Source organism: Ochotona princeps, chromosome 15 (assembly GCF_030435755.1).
Source record: "Ochotona princeps isolate mOchPri1 chromosome 15, mOchPri1.hap1, whole genome shotgun sequence".
NCBI classification, from domain to species: Eukaryota; Metazoa; Chordata; class Mammalia; order Lagomorpha; family Ochotonidae; genus Ochotona; species Ochotona princeps.
This window is the reverse complement of record NC_080846.1, coordinates 20,616,886-20,636,717: the sequence shown is the minus strand read 5'-3', so window position 1 is coordinate 20,636,717 and position 19,832 is coordinate 20,616,886. Positions and strand designations below refer to the sequence as shown.

The 19,832-nt window shown below is 48.9% G+C and overlaps 1 protein-coding gene across 1 annotated transcript in view; it reads left to right on the top strand.

The window, feature by feature from the left end:
• The window catches only part of PPM1H (protein phosphatase, Mg2+/Mn2+ dependent 1H), a 219,258-nt gene that overhangs the window by 85,170 nt on the left and 114,256 nt on the right, over positions 1-19,832 (top strand). The window contains exons 3-4 of the mRNA XM_004582989.4: positions 8,289-8,633; positions 16,792-16,904. Of these exons, the coding sequence (XP_004583046.2) occupies positions 8,289-8,633; positions 16,792-16,904 (458 nt within the window). The remainder of the gene's footprint in view (positions 1-8,288; positions 8,634-16,791; positions 16,905-19,832) is intronic.

Below are 19,832 nucleotides of genomic sequence, written 5' to 3'. Positions count from 1 at the left end.
TTAAAAAAGATTTATTTGAAAGGCAGATTTTACAGACAGAGAGATCTTCCATCCTCTGATTCACTCCCTAAATGATCACAACAACCAGAGCTGAACTATCAGAAGCCAAGAGCTTCTTCCTGGGTTTTGCATGTGGGTACAGGAGCCCAAGGATTTGGGCGATCCTCGGCTGCTTTCCTAGGTCAAAAGCAGGTAACCGGATTGGCAGTAGAGCAGCCAGGACATGAATGGGCACCCATATGGGTGCTGGCTGTTGACAAGTGGATCACTGGAGCAGGAACGGGTTGAAAGGTTAGGGGTTAGACAGGAGGTGCCTGCAGCTTTGGGGATCTCAATTGCACCTTGCCAAGCGGAAGTACCTTTCAGGATATTGGAAATTAGAATTTGGAGTTCAGGAGCCAGTCTAGGGAGGATTAGGGTCCAGGATTGCAACTGCAATAATTATACTTGAAACTGTGCATGTGGTTGGATTACCTAGAAAAAACATAAAAGCAAAAAGAGTGAAGAAAAGAAAGCGAATGACGGTAGGGTTCAAGAGACTCTAAGAGAAGGGTATCACAGAGTGGGGAGGTAACTATGCCCGGGCCTCAGAGAGGGCAGGAAGGTACTATTAGGAACAACAGAGTGGAACATGAATCCTGTTTCACCTGCAGATAGGTTTGACAGATAAAGGGTGGCTTCCACTGGAACAGTATGCTTAATTCCCTCCTTCCTTGACCACCATCCTTAGTAAGTTTAGTTAAGTCAATGTATGTTCCCACAAGATCATTTCATGTATGATGTCACCTTCTTTTTTTTTTTTAAAGATTTATTTATTTTATTACAAAGTCAGATATACAGAGAGGAGGAGAGACAGAGAGGAAGATCTTCCATCCGATGATTCACTCCCCAAGTGAGCCGCAACGGCCAGTGCGCGCCGATCCGAAGCCAGGAACCTGGAACCTCTTCCAGGTCTCCCACGCGGGTGCAGGGTCCCAATGCATTGGGCCGTCCTCAACTGCTTTCCCAGGCCACAAGCAGGGAGCTGGATGGGAAGTGGAGCTGCCGGGATTAGAACCGGCGCCCGTATGGGATCCCGGGGCGTTCAAGGCGAGGACTTTAGCTGCTAGACAATGGTGCTGGGCCCGATGTCACCTTCTTCTTAGGGATTGAAGAAACCTTAGATTTCCTTTACAGTAATGTGAAATTCACAATGAAAACATTGGTTTTTGTGGGAATGGTTTATTTGTTAGAAACTTAAATGATGTGACTTTATATTTGATGATATTCCTTGTATTGATTGACAACACAGTAGTTCGGTAGCCATGAGATTACTGTCAGTGAAGATACTGATTCATTAGTATAAAGATTTTAAGGCAATCATAAGTTCTTCCTCGTGCCAAGTAATAGAGAATTATTTTGTCACAATTTTTCAAGCAAATAAGTCAACTGGCCCATGTTTATCTTAGCTCCTAGTAGCCACACCTCACTCCTAAGAAAGAAAATCAAGTCAGTTTCAGGTTCCCTGTCCATACAAAGCAAAATGCCAAGAGGGAAAGAAGCAATGTTTTTGTGAAATGATAACATTTAATGGGAAACAGATTGTAGTGTGATAGGGTTCTGCATTGTAATAGTTGAGCCTAAAGAAACGCACACAGGGTATGGTTGAATATTCTTCCTTTTAAATGGATCTGTAGTGGATCCAGGTCTGCCTTGCTTTGCTTTGGTTTTGAGTGACTAGTGATGCAATTCTCAGTAAGTAATTCTCTTTCGAAGGCAAGTTTTGCAGTCTCTACAGTGGCTGTACAGCAAGATAGAAGGGAAGGATGTGTTCCCTGAGGAGTATAGAACAGCTCCTGTACCTGGCTCCGTGGGGACAGTAGGTGTGTGAAGAGGCACGGGTCACCGTGAGACAACTGAGAGACCAGTTTGCCCTGGCAGGGGTCAGGCCTCCTGATGGCCCTGTGTCTGTTTCTCTGGGGTTACAACATGGGTGACCTGGAAAGAAGGGATTCTTAAATGCATTTCCACATGGCACTTCCTCCAGATGGGAACGATGTGTTAGCTTGCTTAGGATACCACTTTTTTTCCCCAGTAGCCACCTGAAGGTTTTTGTTTGTGGGCACTGGGACTGGCTTTGTAGCGCAGTGGGGTAAGTCACTGCCTGCCAACAGTGGCATCGCATGCCCCAAGTGTCAGTTGTAGACCTGGCTGTTCCACTTATGATCCAGCTTCCCAATAATGAATGCATTAGAAGATTGCCCAGGTAGCCGGGCTTCTGCCACTCCAGTGGGAGGCCCAGATGAAGTCCCTGGCTCCTGACTTTGATGTGGCCCAGTCTCAGCTGTTGCAGCCATTTGAGAAGTAAAAACAGTGAAAGCCTCTCTCTGTCTCTGTCTCTCTCTGTCTCTTGAATGAATAAACAAATCTTTATTTGTTGAGGTTTATTGCCCTTCATTGACGTTTTCCCCGTGATTTGAAAGCTCATAAGGAGGTTTTATTTGTCATACTGATTGCCACCCACCAGTGAAGAAACACAGCTTGTGTGCAGGCTTTTGCTTTGCAGTCCCCAGCCAGGTAGTCATCCTGGGAATGCGGTAAGAAGAGGAGCAGTATACTTCTCAGAGAAGCAAGAAAGGCTTCATTCCTGAGGGCCTCTGGCCACCTTAGTTCTGAGTGGAGATGTGTGGGTGGGAAAAGCTGGGGCATTGAGCGACCTAGGACAGCTTCCCCCCAGTCTGACTCCCTGTTTGTAACAAATTGAAACAAGACTTGCAGACCTTCCCAAGTCTCATTTCCTTAGGAGCACCCTTATGTTGTTTCATTTAGTCCAAACACATCAAAGTGTGTGATTTCAGTGTCTGTTAGTTCAGGGTCTAATTACAATAACAGGAGGTGGCTGTGTCAGCAGCCTGGCCAAGTGCACAGCAGGGGAGAGGAACACTGACTGTCTTGCTCAGTGGAGGTTCGGGCAGCACTGTGGGAATTCGGGGATCAAGTTGAGGTGGGGAGAGCTAAAAGGGAAATTGGGATGGGGCCGACTCAACTCTCCGGACAGAAGATTTGCTGTCTTTTTCATCTGTTTCCTGGAAGGATTGCTTCACCCAGCGCGTTGAGTGAAGGTTGTTTCTGGTCCCACAAGGGCAGCCGTGTGGAGCATACTGGGAATGCTCCTACCATATGTAGTTGAAAATAGGACATGAGTCCATATGAAAAGTTGACAGTACCTGGCGTGTGGTAATATTGCTGTTGCCTGTTACTGTTGTTGCGGTTAGTGTAACTTTGTGTTTTTTGTTTTTTGTTTTTTTTAGATTTATTTTATTTTCATTACAAAGTCAGATACACTGAGAGGAGGAGAGATAGAGAGGAAGTCAAGCTGCCGGGATTAGAACCAGCGGCCATATGGGATCAAGGCAAGGACCTTAGCCACCAGGCCACGCTGCCGAGCCCGGTTAGTGTAACTTTGATGCTTACAACTGCATTTCAGTATCATTTTGGCAGTGCTTATGGTAGTTTCTGTAATGGATTCTGAGGGGTTGATGTTTAGCCAAGTGATTAAGTTGCCACTTGAGACGCCAGCGTCCTGTGTTGGGGTGTCTGCTTCCAACCCAGCTTCCTACTGATGTGTACGCCTGCAGGCAGCACATGATGGCTCAAGTACATGGGTCCCTGCCAGCCATGGGGACAACCGAGGCGGAGTTCTGATCTCCTGGATTCAGGCTGGCTCAGCCCTGGCTTTTGCAAACATTAGGGAAGTGACCCAGCAGATGCAAGATTGTATCTCTCTGCCCTTCAGATTAAGTGAAAATAAGTAAATACTTTGAACCATTTTAAAAATAAGTAAAGTGGTGGGGTAAGAATATTTCTAAATTATGAGTCTGGAATAAGCCGTAATCTAGCTTAGCCAAAACTGTTGCAAACTTCATTCGTTCTCTCAAAGGTTATGTTAATATTTAGTTAACAGTGTATTAAAATAGGGGATGAAATTGTCATGCAAGACCAAAAAACGAATTTATACAACTGATCTTAATTCCTTTCAAAATTTTTAACGGTTTGTTTACTTAAAAGGTAGATTTTATATATAGAGAAAGATACCTTCCATCCACTGGCTCACTGCCCAAATGGTTATAGCAGCTGGAGCTGAGATGATTGGAAGCCAGGAGCAAAGAGCTTTTTCTGGGTCTCCCTCGTGGTTGAAGGGGTGTGGGAGACCACCCCTGGATCTCTGCCTGCTTGTCCCATACAGGAAACACCAAGTCCACCGGGGAACCCCCCCCCCCAACAGTAGTCTTGGCTCACCAAGACCTCAACCTGGCCTGACCACATGCAGGTGAGAATGGTGGGCTGCATCCCAGTCTCTCTTCTCTGGCCTTGAAGGAGTTGTCCTGGAACTTCCTTGATAGGCAACTCTGAGAAGCCAGGTGTGGTACACGTTACCTGGCAGCCTACATGTTGTATGTGACCCACAGGTAGTGCCTGTGACCTGAGGCATACCTGCCACCAGGCATGTTGTATGTGACCTACTATGTGATTGAAAAGTCCAGAGAAATGGATATGCCTTCTAGCCAATCACAGTGTCACTGTTGGGTAGGAGGACTGTCGGGAGATGCCCTTCTGCCTTCCCCTTTATGAGTCTATATAAATTTGTGCTCTCTTTACAATAAGTGGACATGTGCAACCAGACTGTTTCCTGTGGTTCAGCAGTGGTTCAGTCTGAACCACTATCGCTTCACCCCCTAGTGGTCTGGGGGACCTGCTGGTCAGAAATCCCCAGAGACAGGGACCCAAGGATCTGGGCCATCCTCCGCTGCTTTCCCAGGCCACAAGCAGGGAACTGAATCAGAAGTGAAGGAGCCAGGACATGAAGTAGTGCCCATACGGGATGCCGGCACTAGAGGCAGAGGGTAAGCCTGTAGTGTCCCCATGGGTGCCAATGTGTCTTACTTCTTACTGCCTTGTCATATTGAAGAAATTGAACCAAGGCTACATGTCATAGTGTAGTCATAAATGATTATTAAATGTCTATGAAATGAGGGATTTTGTAACATGAGAGAGCAAAATATCTGAATAACATACTCAGAGAGAGAGATGTGGTTAACTGCAAATGGACCGATGATCTTCAGTGGAACATCACTGGGAGGGCGAACGGTGATTTACGTTTCCCTCCCCTGATTCTTTCTGGACTTGTTCCTGGCTCACAGCCTGTGCTACCGTAAATATCAGAGGAAAGCAGAGTGGTTGAGATGCCGAGAGCACATCTTCTGCACCCTGGATTACCGTCCTTGTCGTGGTCCCTGGAAAACTGGGCAGAAACTTGACAGAAATCAAGCCATCCTTGGAGACGCCGCATGTAGAAAGGGGTTAGAATCTGTGAGCTCCACCTTTCCCTAGTGGGAGATCATCTTTTTTCAGTCCGTGGGAGAGGAGGGAAGGCCACTCTGATGCATACCATGGTATTTCCTTCAGAGTGGGAGTCCACACTTGTGATGCCCACAGCAGCACCTCAGTGGCTGGCAAAGTGGTAAAGACAGGTATTTACCAAATGAGGTAATGAATATCTTCATGGAAGGCAGCCAGGGGGACACCATGTTTCCCTTTAATAACTGTTTCTGGAATAACCTCTCCACACCATCAGTTAAAAGTAGATTGTTCATTTAGTGATATGTAACTGTACTACAATCTACATATAATTTATTTTAAAAATAAGTTAATAATGTCAAACCAGTAATATTTTAAAATAATGGCAGCTAGCAGTCAATGTGGTGTTAATATACAGCAAGCATTGTTCGCACTTTCTTTATGCTGGAACTCCTAAACCCTCCTGCTGTCGTTAATATGTCAAGGCGCAGTTCATCATTAACAATAGCACATATAGTTCCATTTTTCAGCTGTCTCCTGGAGTGTTTCAGTGCTTTGTGATAAATGGGACTTTTATTATTGTCAGAGCACATTAGGAGTAAAACATGCCAACTCAGACGTGTCTTTGATAGTATTTTTAATCAGCAGTTTCTTTGGAAGGATTGTTTGAACTTGTATACCCACTGAGGGGTGCTTAGTTAAGAACTTAGTAATACAATCCACAAGCCCTCTTAGCTGGGGACACCACCACATGACAACAGGTGTTCACAATACACCGGGCCAGGGGAGTGAGACCACCCACCACCCGAGGTGCAGGCATGCAATGGTGATAACTCACAGCCTGCCACAAGAGGGCGCCAGCGTCCATCCAGCTGAGACATGCCAGGAAAAGCTTTGATGCTATTTCGCCTAATCTGAAGGTTACAAGAGGGTTGTACTGTTTCTCTTAGACATGACTGCCTGTTTTTTTAGCTCTCTTACATTCTGCATGCCCAGCATGGAGAACACTTGTGGCTCACAGAGATATTGAGACAGGAGCAGTGAGTAAAATCATCAAGGAGCACCAGCTCTCTTTTTTGGCTTTCCCTGAGTCCCAGGCCTCACATCTCAGTGCCTCTGTCGGGCTGCACAGAAGACATCTGAGGTTGATTCTAGAACCTTCCACCACCCAGATGAGTCATGCTGGCTTTGTCTGTGGGCTCCCCAGAATTAAAGTGCATGTAGTGTGGCTTCAGGTTCCATGTGGCTCAACTTGAGGATTGTTGTTCTGACATCCATGGGTGGTTTTCCTGTGATTACCCTGCAGCTGAATTGGCACTAAGCCTTTGTAAATGGAATTATTTCTGTAGATGCATTTCCATTAGGAGCAGTGTTGCATGTGTGGAAGGGCCCAAGAAGTACTTTGTAGTTAGAGTTTGCACATCATAGGCGGCAACATTGTAGCAACTTTGAGAAATTTTTGAAGAGGTCCTAATATCAAGTCTACTTTAGAGAAGACTAAAAGAGAAACTGTGAATTTTAAAACTACTGATTAGTCACCTTCTAGAACCTTCCTTCCATCAGATTGCAAAGATATTCCTGAAAGAAACTGAGGGTGTGTATGTGGGCAGTGTAGATAGGAGGTATTGCCAGTTACATGTGAGGGTCTTGTTGAAAAAAAAACTATATGATTTCATATTTTCTTATGTCTAAAGTTTAAAAAAAATGAGAGGCAGAAAAGTAGGCAGCAGGAGAGCTCCCATCTGCTGGCTGGCTTCCCATATGTCCACAGTGGCCTGAACTGGTCCAGACTAAAGTTTGGAGCAAGTTTCCTGCATGGGTGGCAAGGTCCCATTGCCGTCACCTGCTGTCTTCCGGAGTGTGCATTCCCCAGAAACAAGGTCAGAAGTACAGCTGGAGCTGAACTCAGGCACTCCAAAATGCGGATTTATGGGCCCAGCATGGTAGCCTAGTGGCTGAAGTCCTCACCTTGTACGCACCAGAATCCCACATGGATGTCAGTTCTAATCCTGGCAGCACCGCTTCCATCCAGCTCCCTGCTTGTGGTCTGGGAAGGCAGTCGAGCATGGCCCAAGGCCTTGGGACCCTGCGCCCATGTGGCAGAGACCCAGCAAAAGCTCCTGGCTTCAGATCAGCTCAGCTCTGGCCATTGCGGCCACTTGGGGAGTGAATCAGCAGGTGGAAGATCTTTATCTCTCTCTCTCCTCCTCTGTGTATATCTGATTTTCCAACAAAAATAAATCTTTAAAAAATGGTGTGTGCTCCTGGCAGCCTTGTCTGTGATTTGCCTACCAAGCTGCAGGAGCTTTTCTCCTACTGCTTCGGCGTATGCAGTTCCACCATGGCTTTTTAAAGCGCTCAAGTCCTAAGTCCTGGATAGATGGGGGACGTGACTGCCTGTAGATTGAAGGAAGAAGAAATGGAGTGGGGCTGAGAGTTCAGGAACGGAAGAGGAAGCAGCAGAAGGGGGTCTGAATTGGTTGCATTCTGGGAGGCCTGAACTAGGCTGAGAACCTAGGAAAAAACACAGGGTTTGAGGAATTCAAGATGCAGCCCAAGGAAAATGAGACGATTACCCGAGAGTCTGACGGCCCATAATGGGAGTCCTGGGCCCACTAACTTCCTGGAGAAAAGGGGCCTTTCTCAAAAGACTTGAAATGCAGAGAGGTGAGGAGTGCCGGGCGAACCCGGGCTCATCTGCCCCAAACGCCTAAGCTTGAAGGAACTAGTAGCCCCTGAGTGTGGGCCAAGTGGGCTCCTTCCCCAGGGGCCCAGGAGAGACCCCCCTTTCCTTGGGTGGTAGCTGCAGGAGCGCTTGACCTACACACCCATCCCTGCGTGTTTCTGCCACATTTTGGCCCCACTGTTGGCAAACCCCAGACAGGCAACCACGTGGCTGGTCCTTGCACGCCCTCGTGGCTCACTGCGTCTCTGCTGTCCTTTCCCATCAGGAATCCGAGGGTGTTTCCTGCCACTACTGGTCGTTGTTCGACGGTCACGCGGGCTCCGGGGCCGCAGTGGTGGCGTCGCGCCTGCTGCAGCACCATGTGACGGAGCAGCTGCAGGACCTCGTGGAGATCCTCAAGAATTCCGCCGTGCTGCCCCCCACGTGCCTGGGAGAGGAGCCCGAGACGGCGCCAGCCCCCAGCCGGACTCTGACCCGTGCCGCCTCCTTGCGCGGGGGCGTGGGAGCCCCGGGCTCCCCCAGCGCCCCACCCACACGCTTCTTCACCGAGAAGAAGATCCCACACGAGTGCCTGGTCATCGGGGCCCTGGAAAGCGCATTCAAGGAGATGGTAAGCAACTCCCACGACCCTGTCTTCTTGCGAAGGTCCCAGAAAGCCCACAGAGCTCCCTTTTGTAAAGGGGCTGGCATTCACAGGACGGAAGCAGCAGCTAGATAGCAGCTGTCTTGGCAAAGATGAAAGAGATGGAGGGGAGGGTTAGTGCCTTACACCGTAGACTGAGTGTGGGCACGATTGCTTGTTGCATCAGGCTCAGCAGGTGCAACGCCACCTGATTGAACTGGGAGCAAGGTTGCCTTCTGCTGGACTCATGTGGCTGAAATCCACATGTTTGGGGAAAGTGTCAGAAGCATCCCTCCTAGACAGATGTGACCTGAGACCAACTCCTTGGTCAGGACTAGCAAAGCAAGTCATTCTACTGTAAAAGTAGCAATTGCAGGAGAACAGGACCCGCGGGCCAAAGGATGTTAGGGCATGCCAGTTTGTGTTTCCATTGGAACGCGTATGGCTGGACCTCTCAAGCAGCATGGCTCCTGAGGACGCTTGGGAGGACTGAGCATAAGTTCTGAAGATGTCCCTTGCTCTCCCTATCCCAGCAGGCATGCAAGGGGCAGGCCGCCTCCTCTTGGCCCTCTGTGGGTTCATTTTACTGCTGAGGCAGTTGCTTTTGGCCTAAAGATTCTCTTTCCTGCACAGCAACTTGCATACAAAAAGTAATATGCTTAACCATTTTTATAAGGACTTGTGAATGGAGATGGAAAACGCCAGGAAGTGGCGACAGAGGTAGGGAAAAAGGAATGAAGATGGAAGTGACTCCACTTGGGCCTGTCTGTTGAATCCCACACTTGGACTAGTAAAGAGCTCTGATGTGAGCAAATTTTTCTACCAGTGGGCAGAGAGCATGGCATTTAGGACATCACTTGGGGCATCACATCCCATAGTGGAAGTGCCTGTTTTAGGAACCCAGCACCACTTGCAACCCGCTTCCTGCTGATGCACACCCTGGCCGGCTGCTGCAGGCGGTGGGTCACCTGCTGGCATCTCTGACTCCCTCTCAGGAGCCCTGGGTGGCTTCAGCCGGGGCCATCCCTGCCTGGTGTGGGCATCTGGGAAGTGAGGCAGCAAATGGGAACTCTCTTACAAGTGTCCCTGCCTTCCAAAATAAAGTGAAATATGAGAAAGTGTCTCTTCATATTAGTACCCAGCATGCTAAATACTTCATCGAGGCAAGGGTTTGACAATGGATTCTCTTCAGACCTGAAGAAAACGTTGACCCAGCAGGGCTGAGTCTGATGGAGGAATTGGCGTTCCGTTGCTGCTCTGATGGGCTTGTGCCTCTTGGATTTGGGTCTGCTGCCTTCCCAGCTCCATCCACTAGAGGCCAATGTCACATCAGCCAGGCTCCCATGGCCGGCTCTGGGTGACTGCTGAAATGACTTTTTCGTTCACAAAAGGCATCCTCTGCTTATCTTCTGAATTTGTTTCAGCATTTAACTGGTTGATTTATCACCTGACATTTTTCTTGAAAATTTAGTTGCCACCAAAAAAAAAAAAAAACAGGCTTGCTTCACTTCCACATGTAGTTCATTTGGTCAGTGTTTGTTGGGAAATGACTAGATTCCAGGCCTGAGTGGGAAAACAGCTTTGATCACATCAGGCAAAGATGAGAATTAAGCAAGTAAAATGGAAATGGGAAGAACCTTGGGAAGGGAAGCACAAGGTGAAGTCCAAGTCTGGTAATGGGTGAAGGCATGGTGCCCAGGGAAGTGGGTGCCCAGGGAAGCGGGTGCCCAGGGAAGTGGGAGCTTCAGGGAAGTAGGAGCCTCAGGGAAGTGGGTGCCCAGAGAAGTGGGAGCCTCAGGGAAGTGGGAGCCTCAGGGAAGTGGGAGCCTCAGGGAAGTGGGTGCTCAGGGAAGTGGGTGCCCAGGGAAGCGGGTGCTCAGGGAAGCGAGTGCCCAGGGAAGTGGGTGCTCAGGGAAGCGGGTGCCCAGGGAAGTGGGTACCTCAGGGACGCGGGTACCTCATGGAAGCGGGTGCTCAGGGAAGCGGGTACCCAGGGAAGTGGGTGCCTCATGAAAGTGGGTGCCTCAGGGAAGCTTGTACCCATTGAAGTGGGTGCCCAGAGAAGTGGGAGCCTCAGGAAAGCGGGTGCCCAGGGAAGCGGGTGCCCAGGGAAGCGGGTGCCCAGGGAAGCGGGTGCCCAGGGAAGCGGGTGCCCAGGGAAGTGGTGTTGCGGTAGGTAGGAGATGAAGCCAGGAAGCATCCAAGTGAAGAACCAGGGCAGACACCAGGTAGGCCAGAGGCACAGCGCTGACGTCTGCCATGGTGGAAGATGGAGTTCAAGGGCAGGACCAGTGCAGGGTGACTTGGAGGCGCTCTGAAAGCCACCAAATACCGCTGTGCAGGACCTGGTGTGGCGGACAAGGTGGATAACCCTTAGCTGATGGGCATGAGACCACAAGTTGATTTGGGGCTTTAAAATATTTGCATTTACATGATGCAGCATCTGTGGGAGAAGACCCAAACCTAAAATCAGAATTCACATATGTTTCATTTACACCTGAGACACGTAACACAAAGATTATTTTGTATAATATTCTTATTGACTTGATGTGAAACAAAGTTTCGGGGTATAGAATTTTTCATGTGGAATGTCATGTTGGCACTTAAAGTTTCAGATTTTGGAATATTCCAGATTTTCGCTGTTCAGATCTGGAAGGTGGTAGCTGTGTGAACCATAAGCTTTAAGCTACATCTCCTTCCCAGATTTGGTCCTCTCCAGCCCACCCCCTCCCCATCCCCATGCCCTTCCTCCCACCTTTGTCCACCTTTGCTCTCATGCAACACACACCATGTGACAGGCCTCTTCGGTGAGAACGCCCGGCGATTCTTTGCTTCTCATGGCACTAGTTGGGTGAGTGCTGTGACGCTGTGCCACAGAGAGAGCCACTTGGTCCCTGTTGCCTCAGGACAATAATGAATAGTACCCCCTTTCCTATTGAAGGAGATTCTGCGATATTGCAGTCTATATAAAAGGAAGAATCTGAGAAAAAAAAAATGAGCTGGTTGGAACCATCGAACTAGATTCAACAGTACCTGTTTCCTGGGGAAGGGGTGAAGTTTCGTGGCCTCACAGAGGATACGGAGCTGGTCGTTTGAGCAGGGGAGTTGCTCACAGTTTCAGCAGACACTGAGCTCTGTTCTGCCCTTTGATGCTCAGGTTCCTGGCACAGCAGGAGCTGGTGGGGGAACACGACCTCTGTCCGCCAGCTTGAATTCGCCCTGTGCGTGCTGCTGGCGGCCGGCTGCCCTACAGCCCCCTGTTCCATCTCTTCTCTGGTCTTCGTGCATAGTGAGAAGGCTTACAGCCAGTCCCTGCTGTGTCCATGGTGGAAAACAAACCGTGGCTTCCCAGAGGGTCGGCATTGCAGGGACACCCTTCAGCTTCACCCCCACCCACCACCACCATTTCCTCAGCGGCCAAGTTCAGACACCTAGCATGTTTAGCTCATGGCTTTGCCCAGGATGATTCAAACGAGTCAGATAAACGTCTTCCATGTCCTCATTTCAGATCTGCCTGCTTCCCCACCGCTCCCCGCTCCCCAGGAAAGTGCGGAGTTGGCATTTGGGGCTGAGTTCTGTTGCCAGGAGAGCTCAAGAAAGTCTTTGTGCCCCTGAGAGTGGGAACCAGCTCGGCACTGCTTAGCATTTCAGCCTGTGGCCGACAGGATTTGAATTCAGGCTGTGCCAGGAAAACCTCAGACTCCTGGCCTGGTTCCTGTAGAGGGTGGGTGTCGGTTCCCTGCTGCACTCAAGTATGCGTAGATGTTTGACTGCTAGGAAGTAGAGAACTGGTAAGGTTTAAAAATTATTTATTTGGGAGATAGAAAGACATGGTAATATTTTACTCGTAGAATGACTTGTTTTTCCACACCTGAGGGAATAGTAAGTTGGCTATGGCTAGCAGCTGGGCTTTTGAGGTAAAAATCCTAGATTTGGACAACACTGTGATGAAAAAAGGGAGAGAATGATGTAAGCTTATTCATAACTTGTAAACCCTAATGTTTTCCCAAAAATCAGAATATTAATGATAAGCTGGTGACCTGGACATATATCTATGCTTTAGTTAGGGTTTGGTTTGGTTTGGTCTGTTTTTTTGTTACAACATGAAGTTCCTCCAGGAAAAATGAACATGCTATTCCAATAGGCAGCCAGCAGGTGGCGGCACGAGGTAGAAATGCGCCTTTTTTTTTTTTTTTTTTTTTTTTTTTTTTGTTCTCTAACTGGCAGATGGCCTCCTTCTCAGAATAAACCAGGATCAGACCCGGAATACAACACCATGCAGAATCTTATTTGTGACGGACACTGTTAGTGCTGTGCTCAGAACCATGCTTTAGCCCTGCTGGAGGAGCTGCCAGGTCCTATGGAAACTGCTCCGCACTCATTCCCTTCTGCTGCTTGCAACCTGAATTTGTAGAAAACAAAACACAACCCTAGAGTTGCATCATCTGGGACTTTCAGCCCAAATCACAGCCAACCCAGGCAATGAAGCCTTCTCCCTTGGAGTTATTTCCTGCCAACTTAGTCTCAATTCACACGCCTTTCTTTCGCTGTTCTGTTGCTACCCCTTGCAACAAGAAAGTACAAAATAAAATCCCTGGTTTTGAACATTGGATCTATTCTGTGATGGAGAGCTAAGCCTAGCATCAATGCGATGTGTAAGCAAATGCAAGACAAGATAGTGCAGTGCCAACGATTACAAGTTGCCTGTGAAGGTCTTCAGGATTCTTGATTGAGCAGATAACCCAAGTATCTGATTAACTGAATCTCAAGTCATTGAAGTGATACTTGTGGGCCATGCTTGACAGGAATGATAGCGTGTTCAAATGATTTGCTGGTAATTTATTCTAGGTTTAAGTCTTGGGATTCATTGACAAGTAAAATGAGAAAAGCAAAAACACCAAATCAGTCCTTTTTTTCCCCCACTCCATGATTTCAGTGCTGTGTGAAAAACCCAGAACTTGAATTTCTTTTTACAGATAATAGATACACATTTTTTAACCTAGAGTGGAGAAAGCTAATAGGAATTTGAAAGCTGGAGAGCTTGAGAAAAAAAAAAAGGTATAGTTGATTGAATAGTAAATGTGTCTCTGTTGATCTGTTATCATGTTTGATCTGATAGTAAAAAAAAAAAATAGCCACTCGGATGGCCCTTTCATGTTGTCTTCATACTAAGTTTTTGTGAAATGTTTTTTTTAGTGAGGAGTAGGTGGTGTGTGTAGGAAAAAAAATGTGCTATTTTGGCTTCTAGGGAGGAAGGGCGGGGAACAATTATTTTTAGAATATGTTCTAGTTGCACATACTTTTAGAAGAAATCGAAGAGTGTGTTTAATGCCAGTGAATCCTTCGGGGGGATGCAGTCCACAGAGACCCAGCTTTCCTATCTTTCTCCCCATGGTCCCCGAGAGCACCCTTAATTAAAATGTGTGTGTGTGCGTGTGTATTGCTCCCTCCGCCAGATGTGGAGGAGGGGCTTGTGACCGCAAGCACATATGAGCGAAGTTTCTTGGATTAGAAAAGTAGGCTTTCATCCACCCTTCATGAGAAAGGAGTGCCAAATTTAGTATTCCTCACTCTGGAGGGAGCTGCAGAGGAAGTGGGAGTTGAAATTTTAAAAGGGGGGAGGGGAGGGCAGTGGAAGAAACAATGAAATAGATAATAGAATCTTTATGTGTTAATGGGCCAGCAAGGGATTCACTGGGTAAGCTAACTGGAATGCCCCCCCCCCCCGCCCCAAAACCACTAGCCGGATAGGAACTCAGAGCAGAGGATCTAAGTAGGAATGCTCTGTCTTGATATTTTTCCCCCCTCGAAGGATTAAATAATTTTTAATTGGGTTTTCATGTGACACAAACTGTGGCAACAGCGCAGCTGCCTACAGTGCAGGATGAACATCTCGGAGGAATTCCTTGCCATGGAAAACTTCAGCATGAATTGTGTACCATGGTGGCTTCCCCCTTTTGGATTGCACTAATGAGCTGATTAAGTCTGTCAAACCTCATCGCCATTCTAGCCCTTCTTCCGCACAGGAGCAGTTGGGTGCTCAAGAAATTTTAATAAAAATCGTCGCTCAGGCTTGAGTGATTCAGACATGCCAGTGATTCAGAGGAGCCATTGGCTCCTCTCAACGATACGTGAAGAAGGCTGACATCTGTGGGCTTCAGGAACGTTCGCAATCCAGTAGGCTGATGCTCTTTGACGCACCCTGAGTCTCCCTCTCCATGAACACATTGCAAGTGGAAAATGCACCTGGCTATACCTGCCCTGTGCAGGGTGGCTCGGCACACTGCATGCAGGCTCCAGTGGGAGCTGTGGTCACTGCTGCTGCCCACGTCACAGCAGTGTGCTCTACCGTGCGTGGCTAGCCTGGGGAAAGGACAAGAGCCTCCGTATCGGTTCACTTTGGCACCACTCTAAAGTGGGTGATTTTCAGAGCTGGCCATCGGAAGGCAAGATGGTCTGTATCTGAACAGTTGGCCCTGTGGCTGACCCCTCCGCAGCTTACACCAGTTACTTAACTGGTTTGAGACTACGAGACACAGAAAGTCCCCATCTGCTGGCTGACTCCCCAAATGCTCACAACGGTCCAGGGTAAAACCTGGAGCCAAGAACTCAGTCCAGGTCTCCCCCATGATGGCGGGATCCCGAGTCCCTGAACTGTCACAGCTGCCTCCCAGTGTGCACGTTAGCAGGAAGCCAGAGTCAAGAACAGATCCGGGTGTCACTCCTGGGTCTGCTGCCGTGGGGCCAAGGACTCTTAACCACCATGCTAAACGCTTCCCTTCTGCTTTCTTTGTATTGTATTGTAACCAACGTGCAGCTCCTTGCCCCCGTCTTCCGCTGTTCTATGCATTGCTCCTTGGTGGTTATCTGCCTTCATGTCCCGCCCCCTTCTCTGACCCCTTGAGTGAACAGTTGCTGGTCACTCTTGAATTGTCAGGTTCTCTCTGCCTTTACCATGAGGAAGCTGGAGCAGCCAAGCCACCATTCGGAGGTATCTGAGAAGCATTGTGTGCCCTGGAACTGGATCTGTTGACAGTGCTGTCTTGGTCCACCAGGCACGGGGGCTCTGTCCTCCTGAGCGTTTCACCCAGCCGTGTTTTCCTGCCCTCTGCCAACAATAGCAACAGGTTTCTGCCTCAGTTCTAACTTGGCATGCAGCTATGGTTTTCCTGACATCTCGGAACCCTTTTGTCTCTGACACAGAAGTTCACGAAAGTGGGGTGGACACTGGCTTGGTGTGTGCCTGGAGGACCTGGGTTCAAGCCCCAGTCCCCTTCTGGATTCTAACATCCTGCAGTTATTGCAGGTGGGTGACAGCAGATAACGGCCCCCACGTCCCTCACGAGCAAGATGTAGGATGAGTTCATACTCCCAGGCTGCAGCCTCTCCCAGCTTCATAGTTTCAGGCATTCGGGCCATGAGGCAGCAAATGGGAGACCTCTGTCTGTCCCTGATCTTTCAAAATAAATGAGATAGTAGTAGAGTTGCCCATCTGCTGAATGAAGGGTAGGTCTGTTTTCCACCGTCTTGGAGAGGGCTTGAAGAGGGGATCCAGGCCAGAATCCAGCCTCCAACCAAGGGGGTGCCAGGCTGCCCCGCCGCTCTGCCTCTGAGCTTAGTGAGGAGGGCTGGGACAATGGAGTCAGACTGTCAGCTCCTGGCCCAGTGCAGAGCTCACCCTGGGCACGATGCTGTTTGTTGTGAATCGGTGACTGTGTGTGCCGAAGTCCAGTCAGCGTGCAGCAGTGTGTAATCTTAAGTAGGAGTTGACTCCTGTCTGGGTGGCATCGAGGACCCTTCTCTCATCTAGCCATAAAACAGACTAGTTAAACTTGGAAAGTAAAACCTAGACCAGGTCCACATATTTGGCCTTCCCAGCCTCCCTCTCATATGTGCCACAAGGCAGTTTCTATGGCTCCTCCAAATTCTGACTGTCCCAGAAGCTGCAACAACCGTGGGATGCAATTTCCATTTTGTTCTCGTTTTTGTCCGACCACAGTATCTCTGCGCCGCAGGGAGGGGAGCTGCTGTAGGGTGCTTTTGCGCTAGGATCCTCTCCAGAAAAGCCAGCACCAGGGGCAAACACGAGGAACTTCTCATCCCTGCTCGAAACACCATGGCACTGACTTGGTTTTCTTTCCTGCAGGACCTGCAGATAGAACGAGAGAGGAGCTCCTACAACATATCCGGTGGCTGCACAGCCCTCATTGTGGTCTGCCTCCTGGGAAAGCTGTATGTGGCAAATGCTGGGGACAGCAGGTAAGCCGAGCAGCTGCCTACAACCTTCCAGATGCCTCATGCCTTGTGATGCCATTGATCTCTTCTTCAAAAACTAAAGGACTGGAAATGAAACAACTCTGAAAATCCTATCCCTTCTGCCGCCTCCTTGTAGGCGTTCTTGAACATCAGCCAGGTTAGTATGAGAAGGGAAAGGTGACCCTTCGCTCGTCCGTGGTCGTACGCACACTGAACTGGATGTGGGGTTCACCTCCACGAGCACTCTTCAGCTAGCTTTGGCTACTGAAGTTACTCTCCATGAAAATAGCTGCTGAGAGGAGAGGAAAGGGATGTGGGTCGAGTGGACGCTGGGGATGTTCGCCTGCAGCCCGGAAGCTGGCCCTGCTGTGCACACACCCTTCAGTTGCGTTTCTTCCTGAAGGTTGGCCAGGAGAGCTGGTAGCCTTCGCTTTAGCTAGCGTTATCAAGGGAGAGGATAAACTCGGGTTTTGCATTTATGTTCAAGAATTGGTGCTCTTCTCTTGGGGTTTGTGGGTTCCTAATCACAGATCTTATGAAAAGTATTCCAATTTTTTCAAATATTTCTAATGTTCTACTACTACGTACTTCCCTAACTCTTTGGTAATAACATATACTGGATATATATCACTGGTTCTTTTTTTTAGTGAAAAATAAAACATATTTGTTTCTTTGTTTTAAGAGAACAATAGAGAATGAGTAGGAGAGATGGATTTTCTATCTATTGGTTCCTTCTCCAGACAGCCATCACAGCCAGATTAGGCCAGGACAAAGCCAGGAACCAAGAACTCCAGCAGGCCCCCCCACATAGGTGGCAGGGACCCCAGTCCTTGGGTCTGCTGCTGCTTTCCCTGGCGCATGAGCAAGGAGCCGAATCAACAGCCAAACAGCTAGGTCTCAAACCAACGCTCTGGTATGGATGTGGGCATCACAAGGAGCAGCTTAACCCACCGTACCCCAACACACGGTGCTTACTGGGACCTTGTCTGAAGACTGGCTCCCTGTTCTGTAAGGAACCTGGGGTGAATGGCTTCCCTTTGAGGTCGGTGGTCTGAAATTCTCCCATGCATTCAGGACCCCAGGCTCTCTCTCCTCGGGCTTTCCGCTCGCTCTGGCCACCCTGAGATCTCACTCCCTTGCCCTCCCCACTTTTGTCTCCTGCTCTGGCTGCTCTGGCTGCCGCCTCTGTTTCCCAGAGGACGGAGTCCGGGGAGGCAGTCCCACATTGCTGCTGACTGCACTCATGCTCACAGAGCCGGAGAGCCAGGCCTGGGCAGGGCTGCCAGCCTCGTGGGGCAGCCTTTCCTCTGGAGCTCAGGGAGCAGGGGAACCCCTGCTGAGGCAGCAGTTTGGGAAGGGGATTGAAGGTGGCTGTGTTTGTTTGTTTCTAAAGATTTATTTTATTTTTGTTGGAAAGTCAGATATACAGAGAAGAGGAGGAACAGAGAGCTCTTTTGTCTGTTGATTCACTCCCCAAGTGGTCACAATGGCCCATTGAATCCAGGAGCCCGGAGCTTCTTCTGGGTCTCCCATGCAGGTGCAAGGTCCCAAAGCTTTGGGCCATCCTCGACTGCTTTCCCAGACCACAGGCAGTGAGATAGACGGGAAGCGGGCTGGCAAGATTAGAATTGGTGCCCATGTGGGATCCCGGCACATGCAAGGTGAGGACTTGAGCTGCTAGGCTACCGCGCCTGGCCCAGTGGCTGTCTTTTAATTCCAGTTTATTCATAATGCTTATGGAAAATGGAATTAAAAGAGTTCATCTAGGTGAAAAACAAATTATTAGAAATCCATGAAAATTCCCTATTTGGTTAACCTTTTTTAAGTAACCTCCTATATGGATTTTTTTCTGTCATACTCTAAGATATTGCTGTGCTTTTTAAAAAATGTATGTGTTTGAGATACAGATACAGAGAAAGCAAGCTCCCATCTATTGGCTCACTGCCCAAATGCCTGGAAACACCAGAGCTGGGCCAGGCCAGAGCCAGGCGCTGGAAACACAGAGGCTGAGACCCCAGGAAGTGAGCTGTCACCACTGGCTCCCCCAGGGTGTGCGTTAGCAGGAAGCTGGACTAGAGAACAAGGCCAGGATTTGAACCCAGGCCCTCCAGCTACCTCTGGATTTGATGTAACTTCCGGTCAGGGAACTGGAAGTGTGGGCAGATGCTCTGTTTACCTCACTGTCTATGTAGGTGTCTGGGTTTATAGAACATTCAGTTCTTTCCCAGAAACAACTAAGTGAACTTCATTTATACTTAGGGAAATCTGTAAATCCATTATCACTGGGGACAAGCCGGCAGGAAAGCTCCGTTGCCCCCAGTGATTGACGATGACTGAGCCGGGGTTCTGGCGGTAGGGCCCCCCGTCTGGTGCAGTTCTTCTTCCGTTCTGCTGGAAGCTAGCTAATGTTTATTTCAATCTGCATAGTTTTAGGAGTGAAGGTGACTGTGTGGCATGTTCATTATGTGACAGCTTTGCATGGATTCATCTTGGAAGCTCCTGTTGGAGAACTGTGCTCTAAGCCACAGAGCTGCGTATTTGCTGGCTTTTCCATCAGGCCTTACTGTGTCCTGGGGTCGGAGGGATGGGTGTGGTCTTCAGGAGAAACTGCCTGATGCTGTGTGTAGGTTATGGGTTTTTTTTGTGGGGGGGTAGGAGGTCCGTGGTTATCCTCCGTGGGAGGTAGCCCACGGAGATGCAGGCAACTGACCTGCGGTGGCCTGGTGGACAGCCAGGGACAGACCTACCCTTCTTTGTTCTGCCTGGCTGCTTTAAGCTTCCCAGGCAGAGGCAACCAAGTCCACACCTTGGATGGTAAGCGCTAGGAAAGAAGCAGGTGGTGGGCAGATTTTCACTTCAAACCAAAATGAACTAGTAGCATGCAAATGGCATGCATAACAATATGCAAAGTATCACCCCTTGTGTCTGAGT